Here is a 15,251-nt window from a genome sequence, read left to right on the forward strand (position 1 = left end):
CTGCAATCCTCCACGTGTAGGTGAACTATAATCAATGACTGGTGCACAGTGTGCAGAGTGGAGATGACAGGATGCCTAGAGCAGACAGTGTCCATGTGGAAAGAGCAGCATCACTGGGAGGGTCACAGGAGACAGATCTCTGAGGTGAAAGATGGAGTGGGGCATTAGTGCAGGCAGGAGGCCTGAAGCATGGCTCCATGCCAAGAGGACCGCTGAAAGGTGATCACCAAGCCACGGCTAGGTGGTTGCCAGTGTCTTAGCTCAGGCTGTCATAACAAAATACTGTAGACTAGATGGCTTAAACAGTACACATTTATTTTCTCAAAATCTGGGAGGCTAGAAGTCCAAAATCAGGGTGCTAACATGGCCAGGTTCTGGTGAGAGCCCTCTTCTGCCTTACAAACAGTAGATACTTGCTGTGTGATCAGATGGCCTTTCCTCAGTGCATGCATGTGAAGAGAGAGAGCTCTGGTGTCCTTCCTCTTCTTATAAGGGCACTAATCCCATCATGGAGACTGCATCCTCATGACCTCATCTAAAGCTAATTACCTCCTAAAAGCCTCACTTTTAAATGCCACCACATTGGGAATTAGGGCTTGAATATATGAATTTTAAGGGAATGTAACATTCAGTCTGTAACATCAGGGTTCTGCAAGTTCCGGCCCATGTGTGGAGCACTATCAGATGTACTCACACCCCATCACTTTCAGCAGGAAAGTGTCTTCCTCCTGCAGTGGTCTTCCAGTGCTCTCTACTCAAATGTTTAACATCATGGTCCATGTAAGGAGAAATGTTTAAAGGGATTCTGTCCATTATTGCAGAGGTATATTGAAGGGTGAATTGGATCTGAGAGGCAACATGTTGATAATTAGCTCACAGAGCAAGGGGGAAAATATCAAAGGAAGAAAGGCTTTTCTAACAATAACACAAAACCCCAAATTCCAAAAATAAAAGATTAATAAAATTCAGCTGTATAAAATGGAAAATATGTGCTTGGCAAAAAAACAAACAAACAGTACTACATAATCAATAAGGTAATAGAATCAATAATCAATAGAAAATGAGAAATGATATACGTGATAGTTTTCAGAAAAGGAAATGTAGATGGCCCTTCAACATATCAAAATATGTCCAATGTCACTTAACAAAAGGAAAAGTTAAAAGTACATTGAGATGCTATTATTTTTCACCTGTATGATTTCCAGAGATATTTTTTAAGTTAATAACTTACTATTCATGAGGTTTTAAAGAAACAGGCACACTTACATGCCATTTATGGGTGTATAAATTAACACAATTTCTATGGTGGGCAATTTGATGACAGTATCATACCCTTTAACCTAGCAAGTCTGCTTTAGGAACTTATCCTACAGATATATTTTCATATGTGAAAAAATGATTTAAGTATTATCATTTCAGCACTGTTTGCAGTAGCAAAAGATTGAAAGTGATCTAATGTCAATAGGGAATTGGTTAAATAAAATTATGTTCCATTCATTAATGGAACACTCTGTAGCTATAAAAATTAAGACACTTTTTATCTATTGAATGAAATGATTGTCCAAGTATACTATGTAACAAAATCAAGATACAAAAGACTATCATAGTTTCTTTTATTTTGGTAAGAAGAAAATTATCCTTTATATTTTCTTTCATGTAAAGAAAAAATCTCTGGGAAGATACCCAACAAGGTAGCAATGTTGATTACCTCCAGGAAAAACCACTGGTTAGCTGAAGGGTAAGAGTGGAAAGGTAATTTTTTTTCCACATATCATTTTATAACCCTTAAATTTTGAACCAGGTGCATGTATTATATACAGAAAATTTTAAATTAAGATATTAAAAATATCTTTGTGCTGATAAAATGCAATGTATGCATAGAGATTCTATGTAAATTTTTAATAAAAAGTTGTACTTGGTAAAAAGATTTTTGAAAATCACTGACTTAAAGTATATTCTAATTTTTTCATCTGACTTCCAATGAGACATCAGTCTGAGTTATCCTAAACTGCCTAGAGCAAGGAGAACACACTGGTACTAGATCTAGGAAAAGAACATCCTCTAGGCACATTTGTACCACTAGTCTACACAAAGCTGAAAGAAATGCAGTGAGGATCCATCAGTCTTTACCCATTTATCCCAGCATCCACCTCTCTGTGCAAAGCCCGTCTAACTGAATCAGGGTCTCCACTCTGCACCTTGAAACCACCCAGACATCTAAGACAGAGAACTTGAGTTTGTGATGCAATAGATAATAACTCCAAACAATATTGTAGGCAACTTCAGTACCTGATTCTCTGGACCACATTTCAACTCAGCAACTTCCTAAAGCACATTTAAATCTTCCACAATGGTAATCCCAAAGTTTCCATCCAAGGAAGGGGGAGGAGGAGGTGTGACATTTGACTGCTCACATTACAGACTGCAGGTAATTTGCTCAGAGGCACCAGGCCTCATCTTCCTACCACCTATTTTCTCCCTCTTTATCTAACAGCTCCCTATAGGTCCCTGACCTAATCTTTTGGATTTGGAACTCAAGTCAAAACAATTTACACTGTTGCTGTATAGAATGTTGCCTAGGCAATTCATGAGGAAAAAGAGCTAAGAATATGAGACTTTCTGTAGAATTCATCAGTCTATCATCAACATTTGATGTACAGAAACTGTTTCTCAGCCAAGCTATATGAGCTCTTCACATTCTAGACAATTAATGTTTCTGCAAAGCCTGCATTTTAAAATCACTTCCAGAATCAAAGTGAGTTCCTGAGAGATCAGATTCCACTTTCAAGGGATATAGATATAATGCATAGTTATGTTTTAGCCTACTTTCTGTTTAGCTTGTTTCTAAATGATGTCTTTTAGATAAATTGGGTGCATGGCCTCCTGCTACAGCAAGTTATCAACCAGGAGAGTTCTCAAGCAGTAAGTGGCCCTATTATTTGGTTAATGTAAGAAAGAACGGCTTAATTTCCAATATTTCCAAAACCATTGCATTTGGCAGAATTTTCCAATACAAAATAGGCAATATTTTCAGAACTTTTTGGAAGATCATTTCCCTTCCCTAAAGATTATTGTATCCCCCTTGCAGAACTATCAGGAGGTCATCCTAGTAAAAAAAAATTTTAATTACAGGAAACAAGCTTTTTGTTTCAGTTTTCAAAATAAAAATGCAGGAGTGCCTGGATGACTCAGTCCGTTAAGCACCTGACTCTTGGTTTCGGTTTAGGTCATAATCTCATGGTTTGTGGATTTGAGCACTGCCTCCGGCTCTGCGCTCATGGCCACAGAGGCTGCTTGGGATTCTTTCTCTCCCTCTCTCTCTCTGCCCCTCCCCTGCTCGCTCTCTCTCTCTCTCTCTCTCTCAAAGATAAATAAATATACTTTAAAAAAATTGGGGGTGCCTGGGTGGCTCAGTCAGTTAAGCATCTGAGTCTTGATTTTGGCTCAGGTCATGATCTCATGGTTCCTGAGTTTGAGCCCCACACTGGGCTCTATGCTGACAGCAAGGAGTCTGCTTAGGGGTTATCTCTCTCCCTCTCTCTGTGCCTCGCCTGTTGCATGTGTGTGTGCTCTCTCGCTCTCTCTCTCAAAAATAAACACTTAAAAGAAATTTTTAAGTGTTAAAAAAATTTAACAAAAAATTAAAAAAAAATACCACCAGTAGTTTTTTTTAATTTAAAAAAAATTTTTTTAAGTGTTTATTTATTTTCAAGAGACAGAGAGAGCATGAACAGGGGAGAGGTAGAGAGAGAGGAAGATACAGAATCTGAAGCAGGTTCCAGGCTCCAAGCTGTCAGCACAGAGCCCGACACGAGCTTAAACTTAGGGACCACGAGATCATGACCTGAGCCAAAGTCAGATGCTTAACTGACTGAGCCACCCAGGTGCCCCCAAAAAACAAAATTTTTTAAAGAGAACTACAGGCCAGTATCCCTCATGAACATTGATGCAAAAATTCTCAATAAAAAACTAGCAAATTGAATCCAGCAGTACATTAAAGAATCATTCACCATGACCAAGTGGGATTTATTCTTGGGCTACAAGGGTGGTTCAGTATTTGTAAATCAATCAACATGATCCACCATATTAATAAAAGAAAGGATAAAAATCATATGATCCTTTCAGCTGATTCAGAAAAAGCATTTGACAAAGCACAACATCCATCCATGATGAAAACCCTCAACAAAGTAAGATTAGAGGAAACAAATCTCAACATAATAAAGGCCATATATGAAAAGCCCACAGCTAATAATCTCAATGGGGAAAAACAGATCTTTTCATTTGTGGTCAGGAGCAAGACAGGGATGTCCACTCTCACCACTGTTATTTAACATAGTTCTGAAAGTTCTAGCTTCAGCATTTAGACAACAAAAAGAAATAAAAGGTATACAAATTGACAAGGAATAAATCAAACTTTCACTATTTGCAGATGACATAATACTTTATATAGAAAACCCAAAATACTCACCAAAAAACTGCTAGAACTGATACACAAATTTCGTAAAGTTGCAGGACACAACATACCAAAATCAAACATATCAATTTCAGCATACCAAAATCTATTGCATTTCAATACAAATAAGCAACAGAAGGAGAAATCAAGGAATCAATCCCATTTGATTGAAACCAAGTGCACTCAATCCCAATTACACCAAAAACCATAAGATACCTAGGAATAAATCTAACCAAAGAGATAAATAGATCTGTACTCTGAAAACTATAAAACATGGTTGAAAGAAATTGAAGATGACACAAAACAATGGAAAGACATTCCATGCTCATGGATTGGAAAAACAAATTTTAAAATGCCTATATTACCCAAAGCAATCTACATATTTAATGCAATCCCTATCAAAATACCACCAGTAGTTTTCATGGAGCTAGAAGAAACAGTCTTAAAATGTGTATGGAACCACAAAAGATCCCAAATAGCCAAAGTAATCTTTAAAAAGAGAAGAAAACTGGAGACATTACAAGTCCAGACTTCAAGTTATATTATAAACTTGTAGTGATCAAGACAGTGTATGGTACTGGCACAAAAACAAACACATGGATCAATGAAACAGAATAGAAAACTCAGAAATGAACCCACAACTATGTGGACAATTAATCTTTGACAAAGTTGGAAAGAATATCCAATGGAAAAAAGATAGTCTCTTCAACAAATGGTGTTGGGAAAACTGGCCAGCAACATGCAAAAGAATGAAACTGGACCACTCTCTTATACCATACACAAAAATAAATTCAAATGGATGAAAGACCTAAATGTGAGACGGGAAACCATCAAAATCCTGGAGGAGAACACAGGCAGTAACCTCTTTGACATTGGCTGTAACAATTTCTTACTGTATGTGTCTCCTGAAACAAGGGAAACAAAAGAAAAACTAAACTACTGGGATGTCATCAAAATAAAAAGCTTCTGCACAGTGAAGGAAACAATCAACAAAACTAAAAAGTAGCCTTTGGAGTGGGAGAAGATATTTGCAAATTGCATATCTGATAAAGGGGTAGTATCCAAAATATATAATGAACTTATTAACAAATTCAACACCCAAAAAACAGTGGGCAGAAAATTAAGCAGTGGGCAGAAGACATGAATAAACATTTTTCCAAAGAAGACATGCAGGTGGCTTACAGAACATGAAAAAATGCTCAACATCACTCATCATCATGGAAATACAAATCAAAACTACAATGATATATCACCTCACACCAATGAGAATAGCTAAAATGAATGACACAGGAAACAAGTGTTGGTGAGGATGCAGAGAAAGGGAAACCCTCTTACACTGTTGGTGGTAATGCAAACTGGTGCATCCATTCTGGAAAACACTATGGGGCCTCCTCAAAAAGTTAAAAATAGAACTACAATCCAGCAATTGCACTACTAGGTATTTACCCAAGGATACAAAAATGCAGATTCAAAGGGGAGCATGCACCGTGACATTTATAGCAGCATTATCAATAATAGCCAAACTACAGAAAGAGCCCAAATGTCCATCAACTGATGAATGCAGAGAGAATTTGTGGTGTGTGTGTGTATATATAATATAATATAATATAATATAATATAATATAATATATAATGGAATATTACTCAGCCATCAAAAAGGATGAGATCTTGCCACTTTCAACAGTGTGGATGGAGCTAGAGACTATTATGCTAAGTGAAATTAAATCAGAGAAAGACAAATACTATGATTTCACCTATATGTGGAAAATAAGAAACGAAACAGATGAACATAGTGGGGGGAAAAGAGAGAGAGGCAAACCATAAAACAGAGTTTTAACCATAGAGAACAAACTGAGGCTTGCTGGAGGGGAGGTGGGCAGGGGTTGGGGGAGTTAAACAGGTGAAGGGGATTAAGGAGGGTATTTGTGATGAGTATGGGTGTTATATGTAAGTTATGAATCATTAAGTTCTACTCTTGAAACTAATATTACACTATATGTTAACTAACTGGAATTTAAGTAAAAACTTGGAATGAATGAATGAATGAACGAATCATTCATCAGATTCTTTTAGGGGGTACGTGAAAAGAAATTCTTGAAGGCCTCTGGTCTATACCTATGGTCTCATTTGTTCTCATTGCTTTCTTGACTAGGTTTCTTATCTTCCCATCTAAATTGCAAGCTCTTTTTGTGTAACCATTTCATCCTGTTTCTTGTGTTTTTCCCAGAAACTCAGGGAGAGGAGCATATTCACAAAGTAAGCAGCTGTGGAATTGAGTGAGGGAGGGGTTGACTTAAGCAGTCTTTGTACCCTGACAGTATTGCAGCTCATGCTTATATATTTTATGTGCATTTTGCAAATATTGCTCAGTTCTGCTCTTTGTCAGGAAGGTTTCCTTATCCCAAGTAATCATTTTTCTGCACCCAACCCCCACCTGCTATTGATGCTTGGAATTCAAATAATGTTACAAATTTTCATTCCACATTTATTCAAAATGTATATACATCCTTAGGAAAGGTAACAGATTATATATATTATTATATATATTATTATATTATATATTATTATATATATTATATATTAATATATAATATATAATTATATATAATATAATTATAGACCAGAGGCCTATAATTATATATAATTATATAATTATATATAATATAATAATATAATATAGAATATATATTAATATTATATTAATAATATATTATAAATATATAATATATAATTATATTCTATATTATATATTATATTATATAATTATAAATATATAATTAATATTGTATATTATATATTATATTACATATTATATATATTATATATATATAAAAAGTTGATAGCAACTTTTTATAAAGGGGGGTGAGGAGAACCAAGAGGTTTACCTGTTGGCTCCTTGAGCTGACTGCAGACTGAGCCAAGCACCTCTTCTTTACTGAAGTGATCCTGAGGAGCAGACTGGGTAGGACCTTATCAGTTCTGAAATGATCAACCACATCAGAATCCTCATTTCTGGGAAGTAGAGAAGCTCCCAGTGCCTAGAAATGAAGATAATGTTTGAGAGTGACCCTGCTAGGCCTCCAGTTTGCAGACCACCCCAAAGTTAAACTCAGCAGTCACAACTAAACTTTCCTTTGGGTGAGTGAATGAGTTCCAACACTTCCTTTCCTGTTTCTGGTAACTCCATGTAATCAAAGCCCTTTGGCTACAAATTTTCTTTTCTCTGGTGTATGGAAGATTTTAGTGCAGTGCCTGGAACATAGTAGGCACTGAGTAGATATTGGTCAAATAAGCAGGTTTCAGGAAGGGAAGAGACCCCTGGGGAGTAATTAGTAATTAAGTTAGACTGCCAATTAATCTGGAACCTGGGCCACTAAAGATGTGCATCTTTCATTCATTTTTCTCTGCAGCAAGTGAAAGGGAACTTTGCTAGGCTGCAGGCCTGCATCTCAGAACTCCGCACGTTGCAGAAAGAAGGCTGTTTCAGACCACACAGCACTTCTCTGCAGCTGGCAGTAGAGGATGGGCTCCAGCAGTTCAAACAGTACACCAGACACGTGGCCACAGGTCCAGCTCTGAGCTACACTTCTCTGGAGGTAAGAGATCCTGGCCTTAGGACTCTAAGCCCATTTCAGTCCCTCTGGAGCTTCATTATTTGTCATCCTTATATTTTTCTCTGTTTTATACACTTTGAAGGTAATTTTCAAGGCTAGATTTTCATCTCCCTGCAGGCAGAGATATGTTCCATTTTTCCTCTAGCCCGTGCAATTCTTAATACAGAGCTAGGCATAGAGAGGGACGCTAAAAATATGGGCTCACATGAATTATAATGAAAACTGAAATCAAAATAAAATCTGAATATGCCGTCTGCCTCTGGATTTTTGGAACTTACGAAGCAATTGCTAAACTGGCTAGATCAGTGTCTATATTTATATTTACTGGGCATCCTTAAGAATTTACAATTGATGGGATGCTTGGGTGGCTCAGTGGGTTAAGTGTCCATCTCTTCTTCTCAGCTCAGTTCTTGATCCCAGGGTCATGAGTTCAAGCTCTGCATTGGGCTCTGTGCTAGGTGTGAAGCCTACTTAAAAAAAAAAAAAAAGAATTTACAGTTGTTGTTAGTCAAATCTTGGCATCTAATTGAATAAATTTTCTTAGACTTAGCAAATGTGCAAATTTAAAGACTACTAAAATTATAGTGCAGACTAAGATAATCTTAAAAATATATAAGTAAGTCATGCCTCAATACTCCACTGGGTGGGTGAGTGCTGTTAGTTAAAAACACATTCAGTCTCCAAAAACAGCAAGCATCAAACAGATGAGTTTAAAAAATAGCTGCTTTTATCTGCATTCTTCTTCTTTAATTAAAAATGTCTAAGCACCAAAAAAAAAGTCCAAGTACGAAAGAGAATTGTATATATTTAATATTTGCCTTCCAGATTTTAAAATTCAAGACAAAACTGCTAATGAAAACATATAGTATATTCATTCAGGTGGAATAAATATTCAGATTATACACAAACACCTCAATATTCCTTCAGGTTAGCTATACTGATCTAGAGTAAGTACATTTTAGAGTTGAGAGCAAAAGAAACAGTTTACCTGTATCCAGGTTGAACAAGGAGAGAAGTCTGTGTGGAAGCACCACCATGAGAAAGAAGCATTGAGACTCTCTGATATTTAATACACACTTAGTGATTGGAATTTAAGGATTTTCTTTCCTTTGTTACCTTATAACATTAAAGCATTTTTAGCATGAGAGACGCTGCCAGTGCTTCAAGCAATTTTAAAAAACTAAAACAGGGATGACTTCTCACTGGTCACTTTCTGGGGTAGGTCCCACCTGTTTGGAAGGGTCCTGTGAGGATTTGTCCCACCAGATCTCTCCCACCACAATCTGGTAAATGAAATTTGATTCTTAAGTTGCCATGAAACCCTCTTCTTTGTCTTAAAGACAATAGCCACTGCCAAAGTTTTCTGCTGTGTTTATCCTTCATATGTGATCTATTATATCCTTCAGTCTGTACATCAGGGAAAGTAGGTACATTGATTCTTGAATTTATTTCCAGATTACTGTTCTGACTTCTCAGCCTGGAAAAGAGGTGGTCAAACAATTGGAGGAAGGATTGAAAGATACAGACCTAGTAAGGGTCAGGAGACTTCAGGTGGTTGAGATCACAGAGGGAGTCCTAGAGTGTATGGACTCAGTATCCCCTGTTGAAGAGCCTAGCAGCGATGGTAAGAATGAAAGGAAAAGGTAAAAAGAATTTTAATAAGTAGTCAGGAAGATTATTTTCCATGGTCTTTTTGTTCTTCAATGAAAAGAAACCAACAGACTTCACTACAGTTCAGACAGGTGTTTCCAGGTGTATATATAGACCTATACATATTAAATATATATTAAGTATGTATTTACTATTCTAATGGGATCACGCTATATGTAATATTCTATAACCTTCTTTGTGTGTTGGACAGCTATCTGTGTTAGTATCTGTAGATCTGTCTTATTTTTTACTGGCTGCATGATTTTTTTTGTGTGGTTGGACCATAGTTTGTTTGTTTAATCACTTATTAACAAACAATTTGGTTTGTTACACTTTGCTATTATAACCAATGCTGAATGAACAGATTTATACACAGGGCTGGCTTCATAGGTTTATGAGCACACAGTCACACAGGGCCATGCATTCAGAAAGACCCTATGCTTAGGATTTAATGCTCTTTGGTTGCTCTCTTGAATTTCTTCATAATTTTATCTTTGGATTTATATTTTTTAAGTTAAGTCTGATAGAACAATGGAGGATGTGCCAGGGGATTAGAGTCTCAGCTCACACACACCCTGCCTCCTGCATCCTTCCCACCTCCCCATGATAGGGTTCTTAGTTGCCAGCTTCCCAATCCTGGTGTCCCCAGCCTGCCTACCCTGACCCAGCAACCTCCGGTGCCCAGGCCCCTGCCAATAAATCCTACATAAATCACTAATAATTCTAAACTTCCCAGAACAGAAAATATTCAAACTGAGTGTTAAAGGACATGTAGGAATTAGTCATGCAGAGGAAGAAGGAAAAGGGCACTCAAAAAGGAGACCTGGGGGCATGAGAAAGCAAGGTAAATCAATTTTCAGGGAAGTGCCCATGGTTCCCTATGACTAGAGCCTGTCAGGCAGAGGCAAGAGTGAGCCTGTAAAGGGAGGCAAGGATTAGATCAAGAAAAGCCATATATGCCATTTGAGGACATTTAGATTTCATTCTAAGACAACAGAAATTTATGAAAAGATTTTAGTCAGAAAGTCAAGTAGAGATTCCCAAATTATGGAGTTTAAGAGGTTCTTAACCAGTTTTAATTTAACCAATACGCAAGTTATTGTTCACCCGTCAGCAGCCCTTTCTGGCCGTTGGCCTTCTCCAAGGTTGTGCACATGGGAGGAGCCCACTGTTTTGACACCATTGATCTCTTCCTGGTCACACTTGGATAACCCGCTAATTAGGTCAAAGAGTTAGTAACTAAGGGTGTGTTTCCCCTCAAATCCTGACACATGTGGATCTTTCCAGCATCATGAGGCCATTGACATTGTTCTGGTCCAGGAGGGAGGGTACCAGCCTTAGCTGTGTGGTTTACGAACTCTCACCTACTTGTCACTCTCTGCTTTTCTCAAGCCAGTCTCCTCACTGAATGTGTTTCCCTCTCCATCTCTCCACTTATAGTAGTCTTTTCCTCTGAATTCCCTCTTCTCTCCTGAGTTCCCTCCCTTAATCTCTTCCAGCCAAATCCTCCCCCTCCCTTAAGTCCTACTTCATGCTACTGATTACTATATGGATTTTTCTCTCCTTGGAACAGTGACATCATTTGTGGTCTGTACCAAATGATTTAGCTCTTAATTATATGCCATGGAGAATTGTTCACCATTATTTTACTGTGTGATAATTGTGTTTTCTCATCTAATCTGTAAACTACCTCATATCTTTTCTTTTTGCATTAAACTATAATTGCCCTGGGATTAGGAATTTGTCTTACTCATTTCTATGTCCCGGTGTGTAACATATCCTAGATTATAGGAGGTATTTGTTGAATGAATTGATGACAGTGATACCTGTGGAGATGGTTCTTGGTCTGCCAAGCATCCGCTGAATCCCCATTCTCTAGTAACACCTCTACCTTCCTGGTCTCAGAGAGGACCATGACCCAAGTCAGGCCATCATAGTTCCTTAGGCCACCAGAGTCCTCCCTAGTAGGTTTTCAAGCTGAATCTGAGAGAGCTCTTTTTCTTTCTCTTTGGCCATGGATATCAGGCATGGACTATGTCCTCTTCTCTCTTCAGTGACTGTATCCAGAAAGAATTTACTGTATCTCTAGTGGCACAGAGCTCAGAGTACTCTCCACATGGTGCCTTTATTTAGAATAGTTAGGGAGCAGAGCTGTATAGAAGAGCTTTTACATTTAGGAAAGACGCTTTCTGCTTTGTGTCACTGCTGATGATTCTTCCAGTAACTTCCTATTTGCTTATAAATAATACATCATTCCATAAATTACTTGTAATTCCTCTTCATGGGTTAAGTGTATATACGGTTCATAGTTTGAAATCTTCCCAGTGTGCCTCTACTTTCCTCATAATTAATTCTTTTTATTCCATTGATGTTTATCTCATCTTGGTGTCCTTATGGAGAGATTAGCAAAAGCAACTTCTCTTATTCTCAAAAGGATCAATGCTCTGGAATAAGGTTGCCTGAGTCTTAATTACAGTTCTGTCACTCACTAGCTATGCAACTTTGGGCAAGGTACTTAGTATCTAAGCCTTAGTTATTAATTCCTGCCCTATGCAGTAGTTCTGGGGATCAAATGAGATCATGTGTGTTAATTACTTAATGTATAATAAATGTTCAGTAAAAGTTAGCTAGTCTTGTTAATATTTTTGAAAATTTTTGCACATGGGTGGTTTAATATTTCTGAGATTTGTTTTTAATGGCCAGGTCCCAAGTGGACTGTAAGGTACCTGAGGATAAGACTGTGTCTAATGCATCTTTATATCACCATGTATCATTCTGCCTGGTACATAGAAGATCCTCAATAAATGTTTCTTGAAAAAATAAGTGAATGGGGGAAAAATGATTTGGGACAGGTGATAGTCACCCTCTCTGACATCAACTCAAATAGTTAGGTTCATATCTTAAACACTCATAGGTTCCCTTTGTAGCCCATGAATATCATGAATTAATTAAAATACTTCTTAAGTCTGTTTATATATTTTTTTAACTCTGGTAATGATGATCATCAATTAAATAAAAAGTGTCTATACTCCACTTTTGGAGAAGGAGACAGGTTACAGAGAAATGTTGATATTGCAGATTTGTTTAAAAAGTAACTATGAGAATATATCCTTCAATTGGTCTAAATGCTGCCTCCTTTAATGCAGTCCTGCACAGTGAAAACTAATTGTAAAGATGACTCAGAGACTGCAAGGTCCAGAATTATCAAAATAACAATGAATTTAGAGATTAAGAAAGTAGGGGTGTCTGGGTGGCTCAGTTGGTCTAGTGTCCGACTTCGGTTCAGGTCATGGTCTCATGATCCATGAGTTCGAGCCCCACGTTGGGCTCTGCTATCAGCGTGGAACTTGCTTCAGATCCTCTGTTCCCCTCTCTCTCTGCCCCTTCCCAGCTCGTGCTCACTTGCGCTCTCTCTCTCGCTCTCTCTCTCAAAACTGAATAAACGTTAAAAAAAAGAAATGAAGAAAGTAGACTCACATTTTAAAACTTTATTTAAAAGTTTTTTTTAATGTTTATTCAGTTTTGAGAGAGAGACAGCACAGGAATCGGGGAGGGGCAGAGAGAAGGAGACAGAATCCAAAGCAGGCTCCAGGCTCTGAGCTGTCAGCACAGCGAGATCATGACTTGGGTCAAAGTCGGACACTTAACCAACCGACTGAGCCGCCTAGGCGCCCCTAGATTCACATTTTAGAATGGTTTTTAATAAAATCTAAAAGGAAAAGATTAGGGGCGCCTGGGTGGCGCAGTCGGTTAAGCGGCCGACTTCAGCCAGGTCACGATCTCGCATCTGTGAGTTCGAGCCCCGCGTCGGGCTCTGTGCTGACAGCTCGGAGCCTGGAGCCTGTTTCCAATTCTGTGTCTCCCTCTCTCTCTGCCCCTCCCCCGTTCATGCTCTGTGTCTCTCTGTCCCAAAAATAAATAAAAAACATTGAAAAAAAAAATTTTTTTTTAAAAAAATAAAAGGAAAAGATTAAATCACATTTGTATCAGTTAAGGTGTTCTTTTAACGTTCAGACTATAGAGCCTATTATATATTTTCTTGCAGCCACATAAGTGGTAATTCCTTTCAGCTGTTCTTGCTTGGTCTAACTTGTTCATTTTTTCTTTGTTTTAAAATGTAGCTGAAGATCCAGCCCAGCTCTCTTTGTGGTAGCTTTTATCTGGTCATTTTAACATTTTTTTTATTACAAGTTGTACAAATTTAAACATTGCGGGAGTATAATATAGATGGTTCAGAATGACCCAAAATTCTGCTCTCTCCAGAGATAACCACCATCAGCTATGTAGGGCACATTCTGCTGAATCATTGTCCTTACACATATGGACATGGACATATATGTAACATTATTATTGTTATTAATACTTTCCTAAAAATGTACCTATATTCTGTCTGCATTTTTATTTTTTTCATTTCTCTAATTATCCAGTAATTTTCTCCATATTGGCACATAGAGATCTAACAGATTTCTTTTTAATAGCTGTGAGGCATTTTACTATATAAATTCATCACTATTTATTTAACTATCTAATTGGATTTTTACATTTTACTGAAGAACTGTGTGACTTCAACAAGTTATTTAAACTTTTTATTCCACAATTTTTTCATTTACAAAATAGGGCTAATAAGAATAACTGCCTCATAGGGTTTATATGAGGATTAAATACACCTTGTATGTAAAGCACATAGAACAGTGCCTGGCACATGTGAGCAGTAAATAAATGTTATCTATTGATATTAATAGTAGTAATAGAACCTTTTTGTATATGCCTTTTTACTGAGAATATTTCAAGCTCTAAAAATTTTTTTATTGAAAAAGAAGATATGATCATAAAATAATTTTTAAATTTAAAACCATTCATAATCCCACTACCTCATTACACTGATTTTATTTTTGCACATTGTTTCTCAGTAATTGGTTTTTTTGTGTTTGTTTTTTTTTTTAAGTAGGTTCCAGGGCCCAGCCCAGTGTGGGGCTTAAACTCAGGGCCCTGAGGTCAAGAGTCACATGCTTTGCTGACTAAGCCAGCCAGGTGCCCCTAGGTTACATTGTTACAATTCATGTATGTGGTGTTTTGTTTGTATGTAACAAAATATCACAAAACACTTCCAACAGTTTTTGTTGCCTTTCTTTTCTGTTTATCCATTTTGTTCCTCTTTTGCTCTCAAAAGAGGACTAAGAAGTGTTGACTTATGAAATAGAGATTATGAGGAGGTATACCTCTCACAGGGGAAGCTAGCAGACTTTTTTTATCTTTACATGCCCTCTTTGCATATAAGCCAACCCTGCCCATTAGAGCAGATCTCTCATACTGGATCTTGATCATAAATTTAGGGTCTAAGAAAGCCTACCAATTACAACAGCCAAAGATAATCCCATAAAACAGCTGTCAATGGAGGAAATAATGCTACTAGCTTGTCTCATTTTTAAGTAAGTTCTGCGCCTAAAGGAAAAGATACATGAACTAAAAGCCACATTCTCTTAACCTAACTCTGTTTATGGATCTCTAACTTCTGCTTTTTGATCATAATAATA

The 15,251-nt window shown here is 37.3% G+C and overlaps 1 protein-coding gene across 1 annotated transcript in view; it reads left to right on the forward strand.

The window, feature by feature from the left end:
- The window catches only part of M1AP (meiosis 1 associated protein), a 70,729-nt gene that overhangs the window by 14,342 nt on the left and 41,136 nt on the right, over positions 1 to 15,251 (forward strand). Inside the window, exons 3-4 of the mRNA XM_058683600.1 lie at positions 7,864 to 8,049; positions 9,523 to 9,691. Coding sequence (XP_058539583.1) covers positions 7,864 to 8,049; positions 9,523 to 9,691 — 355 coding nt within the window. The remainder of the gene's footprint in view (positions 1 to 7,863; positions 8,050 to 9,522; positions 9,692 to 15,251) is intronic.

This window comes from Neofelis nebulosa, chromosome 9 (assembly GCF_028018385.1).
Source record: "Neofelis nebulosa isolate mNeoNeb1 chromosome 9, mNeoNeb1.pri, whole genome shotgun sequence".
In the NCBI taxonomy this organism is placed as follows: Eukaryota; Metazoa; Chordata; class Mammalia; order Carnivora; family Felidae; genus Neofelis; species Neofelis nebulosa.